Source organism: Varanus komodoensis, unplaced genomic scaffold, assembly GCF_004798865.1.
Source record: "Varanus komodoensis strain SLA01 unplaced genomic scaffold, ASM479886v1 scaffold80, whole genome shotgun sequence".
NCBI lineage: Eukaryota > Metazoa > Chordata > Lepidosauria > Squamata > Varanidae > Varanus > Varanus komodoensis.
The window spans coordinates 1,224,314-1,249,602 of NW_025336482.1; the positions used below are offsets into that span (position 1 = coordinate 1,224,314).

Below are 25,289 nucleotides of genomic sequence, written 5' to 3' on the forward strand. Positions count from 1 at the left end.
CCGTTTTGGCCGCTGCCTGGCCTGAAAAAGGAACGGCTGGCTCCTCACAAACCGAAAAAGGCCGAGGCTGCAGGCCCGGCTTCCCTTTCTTTGTTCGGGCCCATCGCTCCGCCCTCCCGCGGCATCCGCAAGTCCTCTCCCCCGCCCGGGAATCTCTGCAGCCTGGGGATGAGACAGCCGTCCTCCCTTGCTCCCCTGCAGCACCGCCGCCCCCCTGCTCTGGGGAGTCCCGCCCCCAAGACGGGCGGTCCTGCCCATACCGGCTGCTTTCGCTTGCCCCTGTGGGACTCACGTGTCATCCGTGTCGATGGGCTCCCCCCGGGCCGCCCCGCCCTGGATCGACTCCATGGCGGTGGAGTACAGGGCTTTCTGCCCCACAGGGCGCTTCTCGTCGGACATGCTCTGGGCGCCGTCAGCTTGCCGCTCCCGCTCCTGCTGGTCTATATTGTGCACTCCCAGGAGGAGGCTGTAGTCCATGATCTTGAAGCTCTCCAGCACCTGGGGTGGGGGCAGAGAAAGGGGGCGAGCGGGGGGTTACCGGGGAATCGCTCCGATCCTGCTCTGGCAGTTAACTTCGGCACACGAAGAGCCTGAACGCGGGGGGCCACTTCTATTCAGGGAGGGGCCCAGTGGGCAGCCCGTGCTTGCCTGGGCTGGATGCCCGGGGTCCGTGATGAAAAGGACTGGGCAGGAGACGTGGGGAAGGATTTCACCCAAGCCCTGCTCAACAGGTGCCTCTCACCGTGGGCAGGGGGGACACTCAACAGCCCTGGCGCAGGCAGGGTGAGGCCCCCTGGACTGACAGCCCACCTTGCAGCTGCTGCCGCCCGTGAGCTCTCCTGCAGGGCACGATGGGCTTCCCACACTCCCCGTGGCAAGGGCCGGCAGCCCTTTGGAACGATCGGGCCACAGAGGGCAGGGAGAGCCGCTGGCCGGGTCTCATAAACTTGGCGAGGGTGACGCGTGCGAGAGTCGGACCTCCTCTGCGTGGAGCAGGGGTCTGCGTTCCAAAGGGGGGCTGGCGAGCGCTGCAGGCTATCGCGGGGGGTCCGGACTCCTTCCGCTGGGCTCTCCCCGGAGCCGCCATCCACCGCGCTTGGCCTGGCGCTCCCCCTGCAGGACTTACCAGGCAGTCCCTCTGCAGCGTCTTGACCACAGCGCTGAAAGTGTCCGTGTCCAGCATGATCCCATCGGGCATGTCCTGCATGAAGTCCAAGTCCTTGTAGGTGGGGCTGGACTTCTCCTTCTCCTTCTTGGAGGCCCGGCGCTTGTACGTCGAGCCCTTGAGGTCGTATTTCAGGTGCATCTTCACCACCCGGGGCAGGATGTTGTTCATCACCACCACCCGGATGTTTTTGCCCCCAGACTGGACGCAGTAGAGGCCGTAGAACTTGGGCAGTAGCGTCCGGGGGTTCTGGTTCAAGTTCTAGATAAGAGTTCCAAAAACAGAATCAAAAGAAAGCCACAGGATGTGCTTCCCAACAAATTACACAAGCCACAAGTGTGCAATCGTGGTTCTGACAGGCATTTTCAGCATCCTGGCCATCTCAACTTCTACTGTTCAAGTGTGAAGTTTCTGGTCCTCATGCATTTATTTTGTTCCATTTTTATCTCATTCTGCAGTGGGAAAAAGGATTCTCAGGGTGGTTTACACAGGATGATATTCACTATCTTTGTCAAATTGCCAGGGAGTTGTAACAAACAGAGGAATAAAATGCCATCCCTGAGTTCAGACACAGCCGACGAGAGCGAGTTCCAGCACATACCATGTAATAACCTGGAAGGAGCTTCTGAAGGAACTCGGCCTCTTTGTGCATCACTGTTTTGATAATGAATTCGTCGTCGCTGGTGACGTAAAACAGGGAACCGCTGGCTCCAGGGTTGGACAGCTCTATCAGCGGCTCGTTGCACAGGGAGTACTGGGGGAACAAGGCCAGAAAATAAAGCCAGGGAGTATTGGGGGAGCAAGGCTGACGCAGGGGGATCGGCAGACATGCCGGCGGGCCCTCTGCCCACCGTAAGCCAACCCCCAACCTCACAGACACTGTTTGCCGACACCCCCCGCCAGACCCTGCTTTAGATTTCGGAAGGGGAAGGTGGAAAGCCGCTCTTACCAAATAATCATCAGGACGAATGCCAAAAAGCTCTCGGAAGTATCGAAAAGCTACTGGAGCGTAGGTTTTGAATCGGAAATCCGGGTAGTGGTGTGCGGGGGTGAGGTTGCTGCCTTCACTGCATCGTGGGGGGGGGGCGGGGGGCACATACACAAACAGTACCGGTCAGGTCCTCTCCGCACTGTTGCCAGCGACAGCATCTCTACTTAAAGCACCACAGCGAGCTGTGACACCCCCCGCCTGTCCACCACAGCTCCTGGGAGAGGGAGCGGTCCCAAGCCCCAGCCCCGCCCAGAGATGCTGGCTGTGCCAGTGTCCCCCCCGCCCGGCTCCAGTGGCCCCACCTGGGGAAGAAGATGCTCTCCACCACGTAGAAATCCTGCATCAGGACATCCCTCTCGGGCTTGGAGCTGAGGTTGCCCACCGTGTAGCCGATCCCGAGCTGGATGGCCCCTTTGAGGGTGGACGACGTGGTCTGTGGTGGATAAGACAGGAGACTGGTGAGAGGGGTGGCGACAGCACCGTCTCCCCCAAACTGAGTTCGCGGGAGGACGAGGAGGAGGAGGAAGGAGGGCACACGGAATCTGCCAGAAGCTGCCTTCCCACTTCCCTTGCCCCACCGCCTGTCTGTGGTGCTGTAAGCTTTTCCCACTCCAAAAGGCGGAAACAGCTCTAAGATACGAGGCGAGACACAGAAATAACTGGATTGTGTGTAGGGCTTTCCTGGAAAATCGTCTGGAGCTCGGCTAGACGTACAGCATAGAACCGTATCTCCTCCTACACGCCCTCCCAAACCGCCGGCTGGCCAGGTATATCCTACGAATAACCCGGTCAGCATTCTAATTGCACCCGCTACACGTGTTGCCGCGATAATATTGGGGGGGGGGGAATCAAACAGCGAATCAACATCGTCCTCCCGCGCACAATGCTTTTCCGTAAAGCAGTTTTTGAGTAGAAAAAACATTCCTGTCTTCGATCATTCTCCCTCCTCACCCGAGTTCACTCCCTGTGGTTTTTACTTGTTCCCAAAAATCAAAAGTGACCTGAAGGGAACTCGTTTTGCGTCAGTGGATGAAGGCAAAATCATTACCCCACATAACCCCAGTCCTCCACCAGCTTCACTGGCTTCCGATCAAAGTCCGGGCTCAATTCAAGGTGCTGGTTATCACCTATAAAGCCTTAACGGCTTGAGACCTGGATACCTGAAGGAGCGCCTGCAGCCATATTTGCCCTCCCGCCCCTTGAGATTGGCAGCAGAGGCCCTCCTCTGGGAGCCCTCCGTGAAGGACATTAGGAGGCAAAGTACCCGGAGGAGGGCCTTCTCTGTGGTGGCGTCCCATCTATGGAATGCGCTCCCCAGAGAGGTCCGCCTGGCGCCGTCGTTATTTTTTTTCTGGCGCCAGGTTAAGACCTTTTTATTCCAGCGATATTTTAATAGGTTTTAATATTGTTTTTTCTATATTTTTAATTGCAGCCAGTGTGGGCCAGGGATTTTATTTATGTTATGTCTTATTTTATGTTGTAAGCCGTCCTGAGGCTTTTCGCGAATTAGGACGGCATATAAATATTTTAAATGAATAAATATAGAAGGTGACAATGTTCAGAATGCTGCAATTCATCAATAAATATATATTTTTATTACTAATCTGGCTATTTTTGTGTCACACCTCGTATGCTGTTGTCCTTGCTGTTTTGGCCCCTGCTGGTTTTGTCTTCGGTCCTGCCTGGCCCTGGGAGAACCTCCCAAAAGCGGAGTTCTGCCACGAGCAGAAAAGAATTAGATTCCTCTGCTCCAGGAGAGCGTACCTTCTTGTATGTTGTTTCCCCCGAAGCATCGACCCCTCGGTGGCCTATCTTCTTCCCCTGGCCAGCCCCCGGCTGCCCTGTCAAAGATGGAGCCTGCGAAGGGAAGACAGTCAAGGTGAGCAAAAACCAGCAAGGAAAGCCTGTTCCTGACCCAGGAAAAGTGGAGGGAGGGCGGCATCCCGCAAGGGACTGCCATGGAGCTCAGCTCTGGAGCAAGTCAGTCCTTGCCCGTCCAGGGCCGTAAACACAAAGGACGCAGGAGACGTCTGTGTGAGCTGAGTTTACTGTATGAGTTTCTAAGCTTTGCATGCGGCACTCTTAGACTGAGGGGCACTAAGCTGCCTTGAAAACGTATCCTGGCATCCAGAGCGGAAAGCGCACAGTTTTGATCACAGCTAAAACCCAGGTGGATCCTTCATGGATCACTGCCTTGTTGTGGCGAAGGGGCTTGCATAGCTCAGTGAAGCTATGAGCTCTGCCATGCAGGGCCACCCAAGACGGGCAGGTCATAGCAGGGAGCTCTGACAAAACGTGATCCACTGGAGAAGGAAATGGCAACCCACTCCAGTACCCTTGCCATGAAACCCCATGGACAGCCCCAAAAGACAAAAAGAGATGACGCTGGAAGATGAGCCCCTCAGGTCAGGAGGTGTCCAATGTGCTCCTGGGGAAGAGCAGAGGGCTAGTACTAGTAGCGCCAGGAAGAGTGAAGCGACTGGGTCAAAGCCGAAAGGACACTCAGCACTGGATGTGTCTGGTGGTGAAAGGAGAGTCCGATGCTGCAAAGATCTATACTCCACAGGAACCTGGAATGTAAGATCCATGATGGAAGAGGAGAATGATGTAAGCTGCCTTGAGCCCTTTGTAGGGAAAAGGCAGGATATAAATCGAAAAATAAATAAAATAAAATAAAATAAATCAAGGCAAGCTGGACACGGTCAAACAAGAGATGACAAGACTGAACATCGACAGTTATTTATTTAAAGATTTGTATGCCTCCCATTACTGTCGTCTCTGGATGGCTTACAACATTATTTCAAACTACAATAAAATAAGATAAATTAACTATTCCACACTGAGCATCATTTAAAATAAATTAAATTACTATATGTAAGTATTAGCCAAATAAAAAGGTCTTGACCTGGCACAGAAAAACATATAATGATGGTGCCAGGCGGATCTCTCTGGGGAGCGCATTCCATAGTTAGGGCGCAACCACAGAGAAGGCCCTGCTCCGGGTACTCTGTCTCCTGAAATGCAGGAAAGCAAAATGGCTGTCTGAGGAAGCTTTACAAATAGCTGAGGAAAGAAGGGAAGTGAAAGGCAAGGGAGAAAGAGAAAGCGACACCCAATTGAATGCAGACTTCCAGAGAATACCTAGAAGAGATAAGAAGGCCTTCTTAAATGAACAGTGCAAAGAAATAGAAGAAAACAATAGAATGGGGGGACCAGAGATCTCTTCAAGAAAATTGGAGATATGACGGGAACGTTTCACGCAAAGATGGGCATGATAAAGGACCAAAATGGCAGGGACCTAACAGTGGCAGAAGAGATTAAGAAGAGGTGGCAAGATTACACAGAAGAACTATTCAAGAAAGATCTTAATGTCCCTGAAAACCACGATGGGGTGGTCACTGACCTCGAGCCAGACATCCTGGAAGGTGAAGTCAGATGGGTCTTAGGAAGTCTGAGCAACAACAAAGCTAGTGGAGGCGACAGTATTCCATCTGCGCTATTAAAAATCCTAAAAGACGATGCAGTAAAAGGGCTACACTCAATATGCCAGCAAATTTGGATAACACTACAGTGGCCACAGGATTGGAAAAGGTCAGTTTACATTCCGATCCCAAAGAAGGGCAACACCAAAGAACGTTCAAACTACTGCACCATTGTGCTCAGTTCACATGCTAACAAAGTAATGCTCAAAATCCAGGCTCCAGCAGTATGTGGACCCAGAACTACCAGAAACCCAGGCAGGGTTTCAAAGAGGCAGAGGAACTAGAGATCAAATTGCCAACATACGCTGGATCATGGAGGAAGCTAAGGAGTTCCAGAAAAACATCTACTTCTGCTTCACTGACTATGCTAACGCCTTTGATTGTGTGGATCACAACAAATTGTGGCAAGTTCTTAAAGGGATGGGAGTATCGAACCATTTTATTTGTCTCTTGAGAAGCCTGTATGTGGGTCAAGAAGCAACAGTGAGAACTGGACATGGAACCACTGACTGGTTCAAAATTGAGAAAGGAGTTTGGCAAGGCTGTATACTGTCGCTCTGCCTATTTAGCTTATATGCAGAGCACATCATGAGAAAGGCGGGGGCTAGATGAATCACAAGTTGGAATTAAGAGAAATATCAACAACCTCAGATATGCAGATGATACCACTCTCATGGCAGAAAGTGAAAAGGAACTAAAGAGCCTCTTGATGCGGGTGAAGGAGGAGAGTGCAAAAGTTGGCTTAAAATTCAACATTAAGAAAACTAAGATCATGGCATCCGGTTCTATCACTTCCTGGCAAACAAATGGGGAAGAAATGGAGGTAGTGGCAGATTTTATTTTCCTGGGCTCCAAGATCACTGCAGACAGGGACTGCAGCCAAGAAATTAAAAGACACTTGCTCCTTGGGAGGAAAGCTATGGCAAATCTAGGCAGCATACTAAACAGCAGAGACATCACCCTGCCAACAAAGGTGCGTACAGTCAAGGCTATGGTTTTCCCAGTTGCAATGTATGGATGTGAGAGTTGGATCACAAGGAAGGCTGAGCGCCAAAGAATTGAGGCCTTTGGACTGTGGCACTGGAGGAGACGCCTGCGAGTCCCTTGGACCGCAAGGCAATCAAACCGGTCAGTCCTAGAGGAGATCAACCCTGACTGCTCTTTAGAAGGCCACATTGTGAAGATGAAGCTCAAATACTTTGGTCACCTAATGAGAAGGAGGGACTCCCTGGAGAAGAGCCTGATGCTGGGAACAATTGAGGGCAAAAGAAGAAGGGGATGGCAGGGGTTGAGGTGGCTGGATGGGTCACTGAAGCTGTCGGTATGAGCTTAGGTGGACTCCGCGGGATGGTGGAGGACAGGAAGGCCTGAAGGAGTGTTGTCCATGGGGGTTCTAATGGGTCGGACGCAACTTCGCAACTAACAACAACAACACCCAGGTGGAGACCCAGGAGGCAGCCAACAGGGCAGGAAACGGCAGCTTCAAATTTCCCTCCCATGACCAGAAGACCTTCCAAAATAAGCGGATTCATTCGCCAAGCCAATGTGCTTAAAGACCCCGGACTGACGTTCTGGCAAAAACCTGGCCGAAGAGAGGCAGTCTCCCCACACCTGTCCCAGGAGGAGGTGTCCCTAAGCATCGTCTAGGTGCCAGTGGGAGAAGGCTTTCTTTCGAGGCTCCAAAGCTCTGTCCAGAGCCTTGGTTTCTAGAGAACTGAAACGCACGGGATCAGGATGGTTGGCACTGGAGCGAAGGAGGGAGAGGCCAAGGAGGTGGGGCTAGTGGAAAAGAGGTTCTGTTTATGATCCTGGGAAGTACAAGCTGAGCAAAAAGCAATGGCGCAGCGGGAGTAACAGCTGCCAGATGGCTTCATCCATTCAATCACGGTATTTTTATTCTGTGCTTCAGCCAAAAAGGTTTCTGGAGCAGCTTGTGTGCAACTGGTAAAACAAGACAGTATCTACGCACAGGGTTATAAACTAAAGAGATACGACAAACGAGGAAAGAGGGATGGGGAGTGAAGAGGAAAAAGGAAAGTTAGGAGGAAGACTGAAGGAATGGTCTGTCCTCTCCTCTCCATTTTCCCATATAAAAAGTATATAACTAGGCACTGCTAATGTATTTAAAGGATACCAAGAAGGCGATCATCCAGAAAAACAATCTGAAATGTCATATATACAAATCATGGCCCCAGAAGGATTACAATAAACCAGACGACCAAGAAGCAACAACTGGATCATGGAAACATCTGCAATTTTATCGCTTTGATGTATTAAGTTAGTTTTGGGTGCCACTACGGAAAAGCCCCCACCCCCTACCCCCAATCCTAGCTCTTCTGGCTAGATCAGGGATTGGCAACCTTTAACACTCAAAGAACCATTTGGACCCGTTTCCCACCCTAACCCTTTTGACATCTAAAATGAAGATAACACTGCATATATCGGTTTTTACCTTAATGCTATGTATATCTTCATTATGATTTAGTTGCAGCTCTTGTTCTGTCACTAAAAACTGTTATTTTTAATCTTACATTATATACTAGTAGGACTCCTTTGATATATTTTGAATAGGAGAACAGCTTCCTGCAGAGCCAAAGTCAGTGCTAAGGGGCTGCATGCATTAAAGAGCAAACCCCATAAGTTCGTAGCAGTAAAAGCAAATGAATCTACCCAGGTATCATTAAATGTTGGGTTTTCTTCAGAAACTTTTCTTCGATTTATCCATGGCTGGCCTACTGGGAGAAGTCGCAGATATAGGTGTGTTTAGTGACTGATTAGCAAATAAAACAGTCAAGTGCTGTGAATTGTGACAGGTCCCAAGCTTTTAACATTCAGAGGAAGACTGCACTGGGACAAAGAGAATCTTTTCAGCAGCGTTTCGTGTAACATGAGAGCCTGCAGGAAGCTTGTTCCGCTCTTTCCCTGCACAATAGCAGAGGAATGTCGTAATTTACTTAACCCGCTAGCCAGGCATTCCTGAGTGGATGCCTCATCATCACCTATCAGTATTTTGTAACTCAGAGCCTCCGTCGCAGATCGGTGGCTGTGACCCGTATTTTGGACGACGGAGCCGCCGCAGAGGGATTCAAGAGCCACGTGCGGCTCCGGAGCCGTGGGTTGCTGACCCCTGGGCTACATCCTGGGCAATTTTGCAGCATTTCCTGACAGAAGCAACAAAACTCACCTCGGTTAGAACAGCCTTCTTCACAGCCAGTCCTGGGAAGAGAAAAAGGTTATAGTTAGGCAGCGGGGCAGTGGGGGGGGGGGGGGGATGCATCTCATAGCATATTCTTTTGAGAAACCACTGAACCAGGTGTGGGGAGACACGGCCTCCCTCTGTCCCTTGCCCCCATAGAAAGCTCTGCTCCAGGTTTAAATCCCCGTGTTAAAAATCCGAGCCACCCAAGTTCCAAGTGTTTCATCCTTCTCCACTCCCCCTCCTTCTAACGCTGCAACCCTACACTGCAACCCCTTAACCCTATCTCTGGGAGTGAGTCTTTACTTCTGTGCAAACACAGAGCTGCTTGAGCATCTAATGATCATTGACTTATTTAAAGCTTTTCTACCCCGTCCACCACTGACATCTTGGGACGGCTTACAATAAAAGAACAAACCAAACAAGGAAAAGCACAAGCAAGCAAAATATCAACTGGGACCAAAAGACAGGCCACTCACAGTAACTCAGCAAGGGTTTCTGTCCCCAACAGCTCAAAACCTGAAAGCCCCCCACCCCTCCTCTAAATTAGACTGCCAAGATCAGTAAGAGAAGAGGAGCGGTAGACAAATCTATGGGAAAGCGTGTGCTTGAGCTCATGTCTGACACAGACGCCTAATTACTCGGCTGTGTGCGTCCACGAGGACACCTCGTCCCTCAATTCTGAATGGAGTGTTCCAAGCCATTATTCTGCAGCTGGTTTCAAGTGCTGGAGGCTGGGCTCCTCGAGGCTGAAGAGAAAGGTAAAAATACTTTCTCTATGACAATCATGTTTATAATCCTGAATTTTACCCTTTTCCTCTAGCCCTTCTCCCCTTGTTTTATCCATTGATTAAACCGTAACGTCAACAATAAGCCGACACACATTTACTAGCATTTAACTTTTATTTGAACTAGTCTACATTTGCCCGTTGGCCACAGAGAATGAAAAACTCTCTTTGCTTGCTTCTTGGCAGCCCAGTTTTAAACATTGCCTCCAACCAAAAGGGCTGCCGGAGGAAGTCTATTTGGTTTCTGTGTTGGCTGCAGAAAGGAGGCAGAGAGACCTGTCCCTCATTAACCAGCCTTCTCGAACGCCTGCATGGAATCTCTGGTCACCCAAGGTGACCAGGTTAGTTGTTCGACTCGTACAGCTCTGTTGGGGACCGTGGTTTTAAACTGTGAGGCATTTTGAGTGCTTCACTCACATGGTGAGTGCAGGAAAGCAAATTAACAGACAAACTGAATTTCAGCATCCCTTTGATGTCACGGATCTTGCCCTGAGACACCTCACAACACATATAAATTATGCATGGTGAGCAAATTTGCTAAATTTCTCTTGCCATTTGCATATTTAGACTGCTGGCTGGGGAAAGCTAGGATTCCTTTTTTTTTTTTTTTTTCTAGGTCACTGTGCATGTTTTCAGTGACCATCCCTCAGTGGGAGCAGCAGACCTCTGCCCAGGAAATCCTTATTTTCAGCAATCCCATCAACTCTTTAAGACCGGGAGTGTATCTTTGCAGCTGGCTGAGGAAGAAATATGGATTTTTGAGAGAGGCAGATTTTCAGCAAGGTGGACTTGGCACACAATGCCTCGCACCAAGCCACACATCCAAGAGAAGAGCTCACATATGCGATCCTCATCAATATCCAAGTAGGAAAACCATTAGACCCACCATCCACGCCCTCCCATCTTGCTAGGAGATACCAGGGGAAGCTGTGCTGACTAATCTCTTTTCTGCATTCTGTCAAAATTCCAGAGCAGGGGATTAGCTTCAAGCTTCAGTCTTGCAATAATTACCACAAGCAGCTTTGCCTTGCAGCTTCTAAATGCCCTAATCAAAGCTCCTGGGCAGAGCATGGTCCAGGTTGTGGGGGGGAGGTGGCGCAGAAGGAGGGCCAAATCAGCCGCCCCAGGAAGAGAAGAAAAGCACAGCAGACGGGGTCTTGGACATGCTGGCACTTGAAATGTGCGACAGAAAATCTGATTTGGAAAAGCGGCCTGGGCAAAGCAAAGAAAGTCCTTTGCTGGCTAGTGCCTGGGAGCATTACGGCAGCGCTAATCTCCTAAGTGTGCTGCCAGATGGCTTGGTAAGAAAAACACACCGCACAAACTAATTTAACTTCCACTCCAGGGCGCCACTGGACCACCAGGGAGAGCAACACTTATGACTAGATTCCCCCCATGCTAGCGTTGCCTACCCAGTGCCAGGACTGCACAGGCGAGTGTTCGCACAACCAGAAGGCACGGGGCAAAGGCAGCCCTGTAGAAAACCCTCTGACCGAGGGGCAGAAAGGAGGGCCTTCTTGCACACAGCAGTGACTTGACTTGGCCTCCTCCAACCTGGCGCTCCCAGACGTTTAGGATGAGAACCCAACCTCTGGCATCCCAAGCGGGCTGGGCTGACGAGAGCTGAGGCCCAACACTTCTGGAGAAGTCTCTGCCTGGGAGGGCTGCCCAGCTCCACCCCCCATAAGAAAAGCAGCTTAAGGGACACGAGCAACCAATCTCTGGAATGAGACTTGAGACATGGAGGGAAATAGCTCTCGGGCCTTATACAGGCCAGCCCAAACGGCTGCCACACAGTGCCATGTCTGTGGGGCTGTAGGAGTCGTGGTTCAACGTATCCAGAGGACACCGGGTTGGGGTGGGTTGCTAAAACAGAGCCAGTTCTATCCCATGTGGCTTAAAATCAGGATAAAGGTTTATCCCGTGACATGTATTAAGAGTTCAGCGGCTTCTCAGCATAATCTTCTCTCTGAAGCTTTTTTATTCAAGGATGGCTACTTTTAAGATCAGTTACAGAGGCTGGGAATGTGGTACCCTTTGAAGTACAGCTCCTTGGCTACGGCTGATGGAGGCTACAGTCCGAAATTTCTCTAAGTCACAGAATATCCCAGAATGTTCCGGAAATGTTCCCCAACTCCTGGCCCTGGGAGCTGCTGGCGGAGAGGAGGCACAGCAATACCCAAGAGAAATAAGAAACCCATGGAATAGTAAACCCACAAGCAACTTCTGGAGCCCCTGTGGGACACAGCTGCATCCTGAACGACAAAACCAACAATCACCCGTAAGAATATATCGACAAGGCACCCATGAAAGAGCCCGTTGAGGATAGAGGTGCTCATGTTTCCCCATGTCTCTCATCTAATCCACTCTCGCCCAAACAGAAATGCAGAGAGACACATGAATCAGGGAAAACAAGCCACCTTGCTAGCCAGTCTTGGCAACCACGGGTATGAAGAGAAACACTCGGAAAGAAAGACGTGCTTTTGGAGCAGTCTTTGGCTGATGTATCGGCTCATGAATCACAAGGGGGGGGGGCTAGCGTTAGGGTTACACGACAGCAAGGACGGGGGAACGTGCCGACCGATAAAAGCAGACAGAACGTCACCTCCCCAGGTAGCTGCACTGCAGAGGAAAGTGTTGGAAATAAACAAAAACTCTTCCTCGGAGTGGAATCCTCAGAGGAGATGGACTGGAACGCCCATCATTCCCAGGCTGAGGAGGCTGTTGCAGGGTTACCCTTCTAGGTGCATGGCTCCAAGGAGGCAGAAAGATACTTCTGGACCAGTGCGGGCTGGTCCCCCACTCTTCTTGAGCATGATCTTTGGTAGGAAAAACCGCCCACCCCCTTTCAAGAGGCATCCAGGTGAGAGAGAACAGAACTGCGAGGAGCGAAGGCTTGCTTGGCAGCATGACAGGGCTGCTTCAGCAACGGGGCGTCCTTTCAGGTTGGAATATTATAACACAGTGACAGACGATTTGGGGAAGTTCTGGTCGTCTGTCTAGGATGCGAACAGCTGGGCTGGCTGCAGCCCTCCAGGATCTAAGACTGAGCAACCCTCCCCACACAACACACCTTCAGACGGGCCACGATCACCCCCAGGCTCCAAACGGAAGCCAGCAGGCATGACCGAGTCTGGCAGCAAGAGATCGTCCGTCTCACCACCCCACGTGGGAGGGGAACCGCAAGCCGAACTCCCTTTGGGTCACAGCCCCCGGACGGTGCCTGCTGTAATACCTTGTTCTGACCCAGTTCCTCGCCTGGACAGCTCCCCTCCCCAGTGCAGCAGAGGCTGTGGCCACTGAATGGGCTGCTGGACAGCTCCCCGGCACATCCCTTGGAGTGGCTCCTGCCCTGCGTTTTATGCCTCTGATCTGCTTTTACTTTTCGTGGCGTCCTATGTTAGTGCTTCCATCCTCTCTGCTCGCCCTCCTAGGTATCTCGTGATGAAGGTACTTTGAACAAAGATAGATACACAGCGCTCGAGAATGAGACACGGAGAAACGGCCCCGAGACCTTTGGCGACTGGGTGCATTAGGAATGCCACACGTAAGCAAAAGGTAAAGCACATGCATTTGTCTGGAGGGGACTGCGCATGAGCGTTCCTCCGTTTGTTCAGAAAACTGCTGGGTTGAGCCTTCTAAGAGTTCGTTCTGTGACAGATGAGATCTTCCCGGAGCGCTCAAAACTGCCGAAACTAAAGCCAAATCAAAGCGAGGAAAGGCAGCAACAGCGGGCAAGGGGGATAATTCTGTGAAGCGTCCGGGGAGAAACAGGCACAAGTCTTTGCCTGCATTTCAATCCTAGATTAGGACCCCCATCCACTCCCTTTCTTCCTTATGTCACGGTGGCAATTAACAAGGAGGTGTGTGTTTTATACCTGTGCCTATCGAGCAAGCCACACGCCACTGCCTATCAAGTCTCGGAAAGGAGTTCAGCTTTTAAAAAGGAAGCTGCCTATGAAGAGATCCTTGAAAAACTCTTAGAAAGGGTCCAGTGGAGGGCAACAAAAATGATCCAGGGTTTGGAAACGCTGTCCTATGAGGAGAGACTGAGGGAACTGGGCATGCTCAGCGCTGAGAAGAGAAGACAGAGGGGGGACATTACATCCCTCTATAAATCCTTCAAATTTAGAGGATTTAAGGCTATCACAAAGAGGAAGGCCGAGGTTTCTTCTCACTGATAACAGAATGTAGGACACGGAATGATCAAGTCCAGCTGCAGCAAGCCAGATTCAGGCCGGACGTCAGAAAAGCTTCCTCATGGTCAGAGCGATAGGGCAGTGGGACCAGCTGCTGGAGAGGTGGGGGCTCTCCCACACTGGGGACATTCAGAAAGAGGCTGGACAGCCCCCTGAGTGGGAGGGTGTGCCCTGGTGTCCTGCAACAGCAGGGGGTGGACCTGATGGCCTTCACGGCCCCTTCCAACTCCACTATTCTGTGATTCTAAGACAGCCCTATGAGGAGAGACTGAGAGAACTTGGCACTTGCCCTTCCTGTTCAGCCTTGAGAAGAGAAGATTTGAAGGGATAGCCTTCATAAAGTACCGCAAAAGCTATCCCAAAGGGGAAGGCCAAGGTCTCTTCTTGCTGATACCAGAGTGTAGGATGCAGAACTATCAGCTCAGATTCAGGCTGGATATCAGGAAGAGCTTCCTCACGGTCAGAGCGATAGGACAGTGGGGCCAGCTGCCTGGAGAGGTGGGGGGCTCTCCCACACTGGAGGCATCCAGAAAGAGGCTGGACAGCCACCTGAGTGGGGTGGTGTGACTTGGTGTCCTGCAACAGCAGGGGTTGGACTAGATGGCCTTCATGGCCCCTGCCAGCTCTATTATTCTAGGATTCTATGAAAAAATTGTACACTGAGTCCTGTGCTTTGTGGTGGTCCCGTTCTGTGCAAGGAAGGAGACACAGCTCGATTCGCAACAGGCAGCTAAAAGGCTTGCTCGTGGGCTTCGAGTCAGCGCGCAGCCCACCTGCACAGGGCGGCCAAGCAAGCTGGCCACAACCACGTTCCTCCAGCTGTGTGGGGCTGGCTACCTTCAGCATCCCTCAAGCCAGCACTGCCAGAAAGGGCTGCACTGAGCTCTCTGTGCAATGGAAAACCCCCCACCCAGTTCTCCAGAGCTCCCCGGGACAGAGCAGGAGAGGAAAATGAGCCTCTGCCAGACATTTTGCCACCGGGGTTTCTGCTCTCCACCCTCCCTGCAGCAGCCCTCAGCCACGACCTCTGTTAAGCAGCACCGAATATTCAGCACACACCTGGCCCTCATACCCTCTGAAGCTCTCACCCAGGATATCCGCTGCCCTTCAGTTCCTCTTCTTCCCATCAGGGCAATCTTGCTTCAGAATGCAAGGAGAAGCCATTGTCTGTGTTTGCTTACGCGATACTCCGATTTTGCTAGCTTCTCCCCTTCCCTGAATGCCTATCCCGGTCGGAACAAGGCGGGCAACGGCTGGCTGGGGTGCTAAACTGAGGGAGGGAACTGGAAACAGGGCACAGAACAATCCTGGGGACTGGGGGAGACACCTATTTCGATAACTGCTGCACCCTATTTTCAAGGCAGCCAGCTTCCTCCTTGCCCGGAGAGCTCCGTGACCTCAATGGCAAGCCCTGTGCCACCCACCAAACCTCTTGCTGCCAAAAACCCCACCTGAGACGGCTGTGCTCCCAAACCTATCTGCCTGTCTTTCTGTCTTTCTAGCTAGCAAACTTATATGCTGCCCCATTCACCTAAGCCTCGGGGCGGCTTACAAACCTAGGACCTTTCTCCCCTGAAGCAAGGACTCAGAATGACTGGCTCACAGGGACCATTGCAGCTTGGCAGGCGGATGGTCCCTCGGGTTGAACCTGTAAGTTTAACTGGTAAAAAGGATCAGGAGCACAATGGGAAGGGTGGTTGGAGATGCTGCCACGCGCTCCCTGCAGAGACCTTCTTGGGCCAGGAAGGCACACAGACTGGGCAGTATCAGCAGCTTCAGGTGTAGCACATGCCACCTGCGCTGAACCAAGGGCGGTGAACCTGTGGATGAGGCAAGCTGACCCACAACCAGCCTGCTAGGTAAGTTAGGTGGGAGGCCTAGCCCGAGATCACCCACTGAGATTCACAGCTCTGAAGGATCTGGATTTGGGAACTCCCCAGTCAAATGCCCCCCTCTAACTTAGCCTGCTGTGCTTCAGATGTGCAGGACCACAACCCCCATCTTTCCCAGCCGCGTCCAGCACGTCTGGCAGGCACCAGGGTGGGGAAGGGTGCTCGACGCCACCGTAAAATACTGCAGTACACTGCAGAGCTGTCATCCTTTTTAACGTCACCGAGCACGGAGGACTGGAGGCAAGAAACGCCATGCCACATCCTGCGAGAACTGGCTTCCCAAATTGACTCCTTTCCAAGGCCTTGAGAAAAACGAAACCTTGAATCATTCTGTGCCAGATGCCCTGGAAGTTTCTGTTCCTCACATCACCGCCAAAGAGGAGGCATCCTCCCCCAGCCTCCTGTCTGAAGGCGAGCCCGGCATCTTATTCCTCTGCTGCACGCAGGCCAAGTCTTGCCACGTCATCACCGAGCAGTTTGCTGCCTTCGCCTGCCCCTCACAGTTAGCTGCTTCACCTTGCGGCCTGGTAAGCGTACCTGGAGCCTTCTGGACCGTATGGAAGGAGGGACTGCCCATCTTCCTGGGTGATGGAGAGACTAAGCACCATCAACCATCCAGACAGTCTGCTTATGTTTTCTTCTTCCAGCCTCATTCCTATTTCCTTGTGTACTGTGGCTTTAAAAAAATGGAAGTCTTATTTATTGATTACCTAAGCATAAGCTGCTCCAGAGGCCTTTTTCTGGCAGAGGTGCCCCAGATAAAAACTCTTTACATGAAGTAAAATTTTAAAGCAAGGTGAGCAAGGGGAAGACTTTCCAGGTGCCTTAACCACTAGGCAAAGCTTCCCCTGTCTGGTGCTCCCAGATGTACCAGATGACAACTTCCATTATCCATGATGGTCATTAGCTCCAGAGGAAGAGAACCAGCTGGCTGCAATTCCTAGAACCAACTGGTTTCTCTCCCAGTGACCGTCTGCTCATTTCACCCACCCCTTGGTGCACAGACCTCCAGAGCTAATCTGAGTGACCTCGTCTGTCAAGTCAGACCTCGCACCCACGTGCCGTTTGTGCAAGCAGCAACTTCCAACCTCACACAAGTGGTGGCCTGGGCCATCTTCCCTTCAAAACCAAGATGAGTACAACCCACAGTTTGCTCGATTCGGGCGATCGCACCAAACCACGGTTAAAACGAAGTGCTGCTGCTCGGCACGCTATTGGTCTTGATCCGCTGTGGCCAGCGAAAGGTAGCACGACAAGGCAGCGCCCATCTCTGAAGCGATGGCAGGGCTGGGAAGCTGCCCGAGTCGAGAAACTTCACTCGCACCCAGCGCTCCCTGCATCCCACATAATTGCTCCGTTTTGGCGCAAGCTGCTCCAGATGAAGCGCAGCCTTTTTACGTGTCCTTCCCAAGCTCCTTAGCACCTTTCAGAACCGCCGTGCACGTCGCGAGCCGGCAGTGCTCCAGAACACGAGCACGCAGCAGCATCTGCCCTGCGCCTGACATACGGGCTCAGGCTCCTTCTAGTGGAAAGATGCCAGGAGGCTGCTCTGCCGGGATCACAGAGGATCAGTTGGCACAGCCTTGTGGCTGTAGCTATTTGTAAATCTCTTCAAATTCTTTCTTTTGCCTGCTACACCAATGCAATCCAAATCATGCCCCCAAACCCTCGAGACAAATTTATTTATTTATTTATTAAAACATTTCTATGCCAAGCAGGCGAAAAATGCATGCACCCTGCACTGAAGAGTGGAACTGGTCGTCAGCAGGGCAGCGGGGGAACGGCTACTGCCTCTCGTTTTGCATCTGCTGTTCCTACCAGGGTACCTATTTTATTTCTTATTTAGGATATGTGTATGCCGTCCTTTGCAAGAGCCTCGGGACGGCTGACACAAATAAAATACAGATTTCTAACATAACATAAATTTTGCCACCTTCATTCTGGTTTTGTTCATCCTGGGGAGGGAGGTGAGATGTACCAGCCCCCCCCCCGGCCCCCACTGAGGACAGCTAGGACACCCCTCGGCCCCAGCCACACACTTTCAGACCAACCGACTGATCTGCACCATGAAAAGAGTGGGATCTCTGTTGTTTTTAATGTAAGCGATGAATCTCAGGAAACGGGTAATTTGCCTGTTACTGCACACGGTGCTAACCAGGAAGGGTCACTATCCGAGCGCGGGGGGGGGGGGGGGCTCCGCACTGCCTCACACAAGTCAAGCTGCCTCAGCAGAAAGTACTCCCATCCCCCCACCCCTGAATAAAAAACAGGCGTGTGTTTTTTGTTTCTGTTTTTTTTTTGCACACTTGGATGGCAGAAAAGAAACACCCGTTTCTCCTTACCAGTCCCCCGTGTTTCCATTCTGGCTGCAGAGCGAGAGCCTTAATTCATTCTGCAGTCAGCACAGTAGCCAAGATGGCTGGCAAAGGAGGGATGGGGTGCCTCGTCCCTTCTCCGTCACAAGCCTGCTCACATGCCCAGAGAACGCCGCTCACTCTCCCGCAAGAAATTCCTGACCACCAATGGTGACGAGCAGGCGATTAAATGCAAGACTCTTTCTTGTTTCTGCTGGGCAGGATTGGTCTCATGTGTGGCCAGCCCAGAAGCCGGAGTGGCACCCTGGCATTTCGGTGCCAGCACTGCCAGACTCATTGCCTTTGCCCACCCCACATCCTAAGAGGATTAAAATGCTCTGACAGCAGCAGGCAAGATAGGTGGGTCGTTTCATCCCCATTCGCCACAGTAACTTAAGAACTAGGCCACGAACGCGGCGAGGCAACTGACGTGCCTGGAACCAGCATCACACCCTGTGAGCTCCTTTTCCAAGGGACACTTGACCAGCCAGACTGCTCGGGGCCTGGCTTAGATAGTCCAAGTCATGGCTAGATTTTTATTTATTTATTTATTTATTTTTCAATGTATATCCTGCCTTTTTCCTACAAAGGGCTCAAGGCAGCTTACATCATTCTCCTCTCCATCTTCTCCCCACAACAACAACCCTGTGAGGTAGGTTGGGCAGAGCGTCTGTGACTGGCCCAAAGCCACCCAGTTGGCTCCATGGCTGAGCGGGGACTCGAACCCGGATCGCCTGAGTCCCAGTCCCAGCTCTTAACCACGACACCACACTGGCTCTTAGATGGACAAAGAGGCACTGAGGGCGGAACAATCACCATCACTGGTTTTATATATACCCCTCTATGCATCCGTTTATCCCCCTGTCACCCAACAGCTGAAGCCCTCTGGGCAGTTTACAATAAGCCTCCCCAACGCGGTACCTTCCACAGGCTTTGGGATGCCAATCCCGTTGTTTCCAGCTGGGATGCCGGTTGGGGAAGGATCTCCCAAAGGAGTGGGAGGTCATAGCTCCATTCATGGAGCAAGGAGTTCTAAATTTGGCCCTGCCCATCTCCCGCTAACTGGTCTGCGAGCAGACCCTGCTGGAGACCTTGGCCAGTGGTAGACGAGACCTGGAGATGAACGGCGATTGTGTCACTTTTGGGAGGGACCCCGACTTCACAAGAGAAGAGAGCACCTGCTTTGCACACTGGGGCTGCCAGGCCAGGGAGCCTTATGGCTAATGGGGTGGGATAAAAAGCTAACCAATCTATCTATCAATATAAATAAATAGTTTCAGGGAGAGTCAGAGGAGGTTGGCCTGAAGTCCTGGCAAGTCGCTGTCCTCCAGAGCAGAGACATCATCATCATCACCACCAAATTGATACTCCACCTTTTCTTCTTCTTGCAAGGAACCCACGGTGGCTGTAATAGCTCCGTTTTATCCTCACTACAACCCAGGGAGGTAGTTTAGACTGGCGGCCTAAAGTCAGCCGAGAGTCCGCTTCGGGGCTGAGAGAGGACTGGACCCCAGATCTTCCGGGTCCCCCATCCAGGGCTCTCACAGGCGTTCAGGGCCAAGTTGGGACAGATAGACAGATCTGGAATATGGCAGCTCTGCCGGAGAGCTGGGGAAAGGCTGCCCGACAATTGTGGATTCGCAAGTGAGCCACCGCAAGGGATTTCAGGCACGGCAGCGAAGAAGCTTTCTTCCTCGCTGCCTGCAGCCCTTAGGAGACACCACGCTTTGCCGTGTCCTCATTTCTCCCAGGCATCGCTGCGGTCCTAATAACTCCTATTTACATGTACGTCACTGTGGATTTAAGAGGCGCCCGGCCAGATTTGCTCAGGCCACCCTGTTCTTTGCCCTTCGTGACACTCCCAAGCCAGCAGGGAGCCACCCTCCCTCCTGTCGCCCCAAGAGCCCAGGCCGCCTGTACCAAGTCTCTGAGCGCTTCTCCCAGGTGTGCTGAAGACGCATCAGACAAGCAGCAGCAAAGGGGTGGGTCTCCTCCTGTCTCCCCTGCGGGAGATTCAAGCTAGTTTGACTCCACAGAGCAACTTTCGGTAACCTATAAAGGCATCATCTGCAGCAAAAAAATCACCTTAATGCACTGCCCAATGCGCAACAGTACTAATAACCTCAACCCACGTGAATCCCGTCAGCGACTGCAGCAGCATCCAAGGGATGACTTATGTTTATTATCATTGTTACCTTGCGGTCATATTCTGCCTTCTTCCTCTTGGTCATCCAAGGTGGCTTGCATACCTCCATTTTATCCTCATGACCACAGTCCCGTGAGGGAGGCTGGGCTGAGAGGAAGTGATGGGCCCGGAGTCACCCCGTGGCTTAGAACCCGGGGCTCCCAGCTCCCTAGTCCAACCACCATGCGATACTGTCTTCACACATGTGGGGTCTACTGCCACAGGCGGGATGCGGCCTGCTTCACATCACCTCCAAGGCAACCCTTGCTTTGCTGGCCCCTAAAGGTTCAAACTCTAGTTGGGAGCTGTCCAACAGACCTGGGTGGTACCAGGCAAGGGGAAGCTGAACTACTCCACAGCAGCGCTGCCTAGTAAGCACATGTGAAAATCTCAACGATCAAGTGTATACCTATGGATTTTAAAAAATAAATCTGCAGTGAAGGCCCTCGTCATCATGGATGCAGCTGATGTCCAGCTTTCTCCCTAAACATGCACGGAGGAAGAGACTGAGGGCGAGGGGACAAGCAAGCCAGACAAATCCTGCCTCATTATCACATGCTAGTTAACGAGGGTTACGAGTGACTCATGCTGAAGGGGAGGGAATCAATTTTAAATCATGCATGCTAGTTTTAAATGGGGTGGGGGGCTTCTCTCATTTCAGGTTATTCCAGTCCTAAGAGAAAATCATCAAGGCACCATTAAAGATAGATTTTATTCCAATGATTTGCTGGGGAAGGGACAGTGAGATGTTTAAAAATGACACCAACTCTTATACTTCCAGCAGACACTAAAAACAGAAAAAGAGAAGGTAATGCCATAATTTGTTTCATGTTAAGAGGTTAAATTGGCTCACACGCTGGTCAGAGGTTTTTAGCACTGGCTCATTCACGGAATTTTATGGGAGCATAGGGAATGGAATGGGGGTGCATATGTCACCCCCATTGTCTGCCCGTTGCTTTTCCCATCTTTTTTCCCCCTTTCTGCAGATAATCCACAATGGAGGAAAAGGAAGAACTGCTAGGCAGTGCTTTTTGCATGCTAGCACCAGAAGCCCCGGAAGACTTTTTGGAACCCTGGTCTGGCCTGATTTTAACATTCCTAGCAGCTTCCACGGCGAACAAGAGCAGCTCCTAAACTCCTCCAAGTGAGATCAGTTTGGAAGGATGGGAGCATTTCCTGGGGGAGGGTGGAGAAGGAACAAACCCAATTGCTCGGTGTTAAAAATAAATTCTAAAGGAGCAGGGAGAGAAGCGTCCTTCGGAGAGCAGGGAACAAAATCATGCTGAAGCTCCGTGAAGGATTGGGAAGCAGGGAAGAGAGCAGGGGTCTCTGTTACAGGGGAGAGATTAAAGAGAGGAGGGAGGTCCAAATAAATAAATAAATAAATAAATACGGGAAGGTGAGGGAGAGCACTCACAGGCTTGGGAAAGAGGAAGGCCAGCATCAAGCCACCTTCTCCCATGTGGCCCATCCATCTCTCCTCACCCTTTCCCACAAAACAATGCTCTCTCCTTCCACCCCGAGGCTGGTGGCATCGCTGTCAGACAATCCCACAGGTCAAGCCCCCTCCCCATGACCTTGCATGCACAAGGCCACAGCCGGCTACATCACTCCGCTCCTCCTTCACGCTCCTTCCCCAGTGTCTCATTCCCTCTCCCTTCACAGCCCCAGAGATTTCCCCCACCAGCACAAATGCCAGGATCCCCTCCCTCCCAGGACCCCTGCAGTGCTTCTGCCACGCTCCCCCAGAGTCCTCGCACAAGCATCTCCCCATTGCCCCCCCCATCTCCCCTGAACTTCAGCTGTGTTCCATCTGCACACCTGCTGGCCAAATCCCCTCTAACACTCCCCCTGCCAAGTCAGGATTTCCCCCAGACTCTCAGCTGCTTTCATTTATTAACAAAATGGATCTACCATCTCTCATTTGAAGCAAACCCTTACACCCCCAAATTTCTGCATGCCCAAGCCCCCAGAGGTGCCTGCTTACATCCAAGCCTAAATTTCCTTTCCCACCTCAACACTTAATTACAACCGTTGCCAGACATACACTTACAATTTGCTTACGAGCCCCATTCTCCTCTCCACCCCATACAATACAATGTTTAATCCTATTTATGACCCTCCCCAATGCCTGCTTTTGACCACTGCGCTACCATTCCGCTAACCTGCTCCTCAAACCAGTTACAGCATTTCATAGTACTGGTGTTATTACTACTAGCAGTATTAATAAAACCAATAACCCAACAATTCCTTCCTTCCTATTTCCCCCAATATGAGCAATGGGATTTCTATTTTGTCCCTCAGCCCAGATCTTCTCCAGACCCCAACCAATTATCCCCCCTTCAAAAAACGTTTAACAGATTCACTGAAGAAGTTCCCAAGACCAACATACTAACACACGCCCTAATATTATAGTTGCTAATATTAACACAAACACTTTCACTAATATCTCCACAGCTTGCTCTCACTCCCCCAACAGACCCAACCACAAACAATCAAAGCTGCTATTACATGCATTATTATTACTTGTAATTTTATTCATGGCAGCTCAACACCTACAACCCTCCAAAGACTGACATCCAAAAGGCCTCCCATTCCCTCAGCAGATATTACTGTTAAAAAAGCAATAACCACTGCAGAACTGTGTTTACCACCCTATCCCAGGGTGCACCGCATGATCATCCATACCTGTATATTTATTTTTATTAAAAATAATCTACTCTTGACTCTTCTGGGCACCACATTCTCAGCATTTATGATCACCATCCTCCGTACCACCACCATGACCGATGAAAATGGGCATTGCTACCGACAGGAGCCTTGGGGTCTCCATCACCCTCCCCCGGGAAACAAACATAATAACAAGTATACAAGATTCATGCCCTTGTTTACTCATGTCTCCATCACCATTGTTTAATGACTAATTACACTTAAGAAGCCTACACTTCCTCCAGCCATCCCCCTAACACGACATCGCATCAGCAATATCAGTGATGAATTAGGGATGCTATTAAAACCACCCCCACGTCCTCTTTCCCGCTGCACATTCTCTCACGAGCATTTTTAATATTAGTGGCATAGCTAATGCTTTTAATGACAGACCCCAAATTCCCGCCCCTCCACGCACACAGCACAGCGCAGCACAGCCCCTCGCTGTCAATATTCGTAACAGCCCCATGTGTCCCTCCCCTGCCCCACGGAAGACCATAAAATCAGCGAACAGCTTGCTAATAGCGGCTCCACGAGCTCCCCTCCCCTCCCCTCGCCCACAGAGCCCCACACAGGATTTGCAGCGCTACTCTGAGCAAGGGAAGCGGTTTTCCACAACCAGGGTGACTAACTCAAAATGCAAGGCTTCCCAGGGCATCTCCGGGGCTGCCCCCGCGCCCTCCCGCTGCACCCCACACGGCCACCCCACCTGCCCCGCTACTTCGAAAGGGCGCCCCCGGATGCCCTCATTCCCCATTTTCCTTCCAGAATTATGAAGTCCGAGCATGACGGATAGTTCATGCCCTGTTGCCCACTCCCACTCCCATTATCCCCCTCGCAGCCCCCATCATGCATGCCCCCACAGCCCCCCATGCCCCCCTCCCCTATTAGCTTCCTTCGCACTTCCCCCTCCCACCCCACATACTCCCCCTGGCACCCCCCAGGACCGCCCCCATCATTCCCTCCCCCCACGGGACCCTCATTCCCCCGGGGCTCCACCTCACCCCCGCCCCGCCCCGCCGCCCCTTCCCCACAGGACCCCCACGACTGATGCCCCCAGGAGGCCGCGAGCGGTGCCCCCAACTCCCCCGGCACCCGCCCCGTCGCCGCGCGGAGGGAGGGGCGGCGAGGACCCCCGGCCCGCACCGACCTGCCTGCCTGCCTTCCCCGGTGGCGGAGGGGTCGAGCGGGGTCGCCCATCCTCCCGCGGCGGCCTCAGGGGGCACAGCTCCCGCGGCGGCCTCAGCGCCGCCCGCCTCGTCGGAGGCGTCCAGCTCCATGGCCCGGCCAGCGGGGAGGCGGGCGGGCAGGCAGGCGAGGGCCCGCACCGGGCTCGCCTCGCCTCAGCCCCACCGCCGCCGCTTCACCGGAGAGCGAGCGAGACGCGCTTCTGCGCAGGCGCGGAGGCCCCACCACGGAGCCCACCAGCTAGAAAGGCTCCGTTCCTCCGAGGCGCTCTCTTAAGCGTCTTCCCCATAGAGTGGACGCTCGGATCGCGCGGTTTGAGAGCGCTCGCCGTGGGCGACGCTCTGGGCTCGCTCCTCGGTGGTTCTGCGAGGCCTGGCGCGCGAGCCGATCGCCGCGGCGAACGGAGGCCTTTTTATTCAGGGCGTTTTTAGAAGCGCTTGATATTCTATTCTATTCTATTCTATTCTATTCTATTCTATTCTATTCTGGGCTGCCGTGACATAGTGAATCGAACGAGACGCTTCCTGCCCCCCGCACCTGGAGGGTCACGATCTCAAAGAGCAAAAAAGGCATGGCACAAAAGGAAAAACGCACGGGGAGGGAAAAGGAAAAAGAAGAAAGTGGTCTTTCATCAGTTCTGGTGTGAGGCCCTGCGTCTTCATGCTTTCCTGGCCCGTGTCAGCTTCACAGCAGCTTTCCAAGCTAGAAAATTGTCCGACAGCTTCAGTGAAGCCAAGCTCATCACTGTCACTATGCTGGTGTTCTGCCACATTTGGGTCACCTTCGTGCCCACCTACCTGAGGCCCAAGGCGAAAGCCATGGTGGCCATGGAGGTCTTCTCCATCTTGATCTCTGGAGCTGGTCTCTTGGGGTGCATCTTACTCCCCAAATGCTACATCATTCTGCTGAGGCCCGATCTCAATGGCAGAGATCCTTTCATCAGGAAAAGACGAGCTGTGAATCTTGCGCTCCGGCAAATTCTCTCGGTCATTTATTTGCAATCCAATTGGTCAGAATCCCCCTTCATATTTATCAACACAGGAACAAACCCACTCCAACTATAAGCAATGGTTCCACAAACTAAGGGTGAGCCCCAATTATGGGTTTCCCCTCCAGGCTTCCCACCTGCATCCCATAGGA

At 52.1% G+C, this 25,289-nt stretch overlaps 1 protein-coding gene across 12 annotated transcripts in view; it reads right to left on the reverse strand.

Moving 5' to 3' along the window:
* Positions 1-24,254, reverse strand: part of PIP5K1C (phosphatidylinositol-4-phosphate 5-kinase type 1 gamma) — a 44,508-nt gene extending 20,254 nt beyond the window's left edge. For all 12 annotated transcript variants that reach the window (XM_044455880.1, XM_044455879.1, XM_044455876.1 and 9 more), the window contains exons 1-8: positions 24,112-24,254; positions 8,823-8,854; positions 3,921-4,013; positions 2,459-2,589; positions 2,115-2,232; positions 1,767-1,919; positions 1,127-1,426; positions 293-498 (exon numbers count right to left, since the gene is read on the reverse strand). In XM_044455880.1, the coding sequence (XP_044311815.1) occupies positions 293-498; positions 1,127-1,426; positions 1,767-1,919; positions 2,115-2,232; positions 2,459-2,589; positions 3,921-4,013; positions 8,823-8,854; positions 24,112-24,241 (1,163 nt within the window). In that variant the 5' untranslated portion in view covers positions 24,242-24,254. The remainder of the gene's footprint in view (positions 1-292; positions 499-1,126; positions 1,427-1,766; positions 1,920-2,114; positions 2,233-2,458; positions 2,590-3,920; positions 4,014-8,822; positions 8,855-24,111) is intronic.
* Between the last annotated feature and the right edge of the window lie 1,035 nt (positions 24,255-25,289).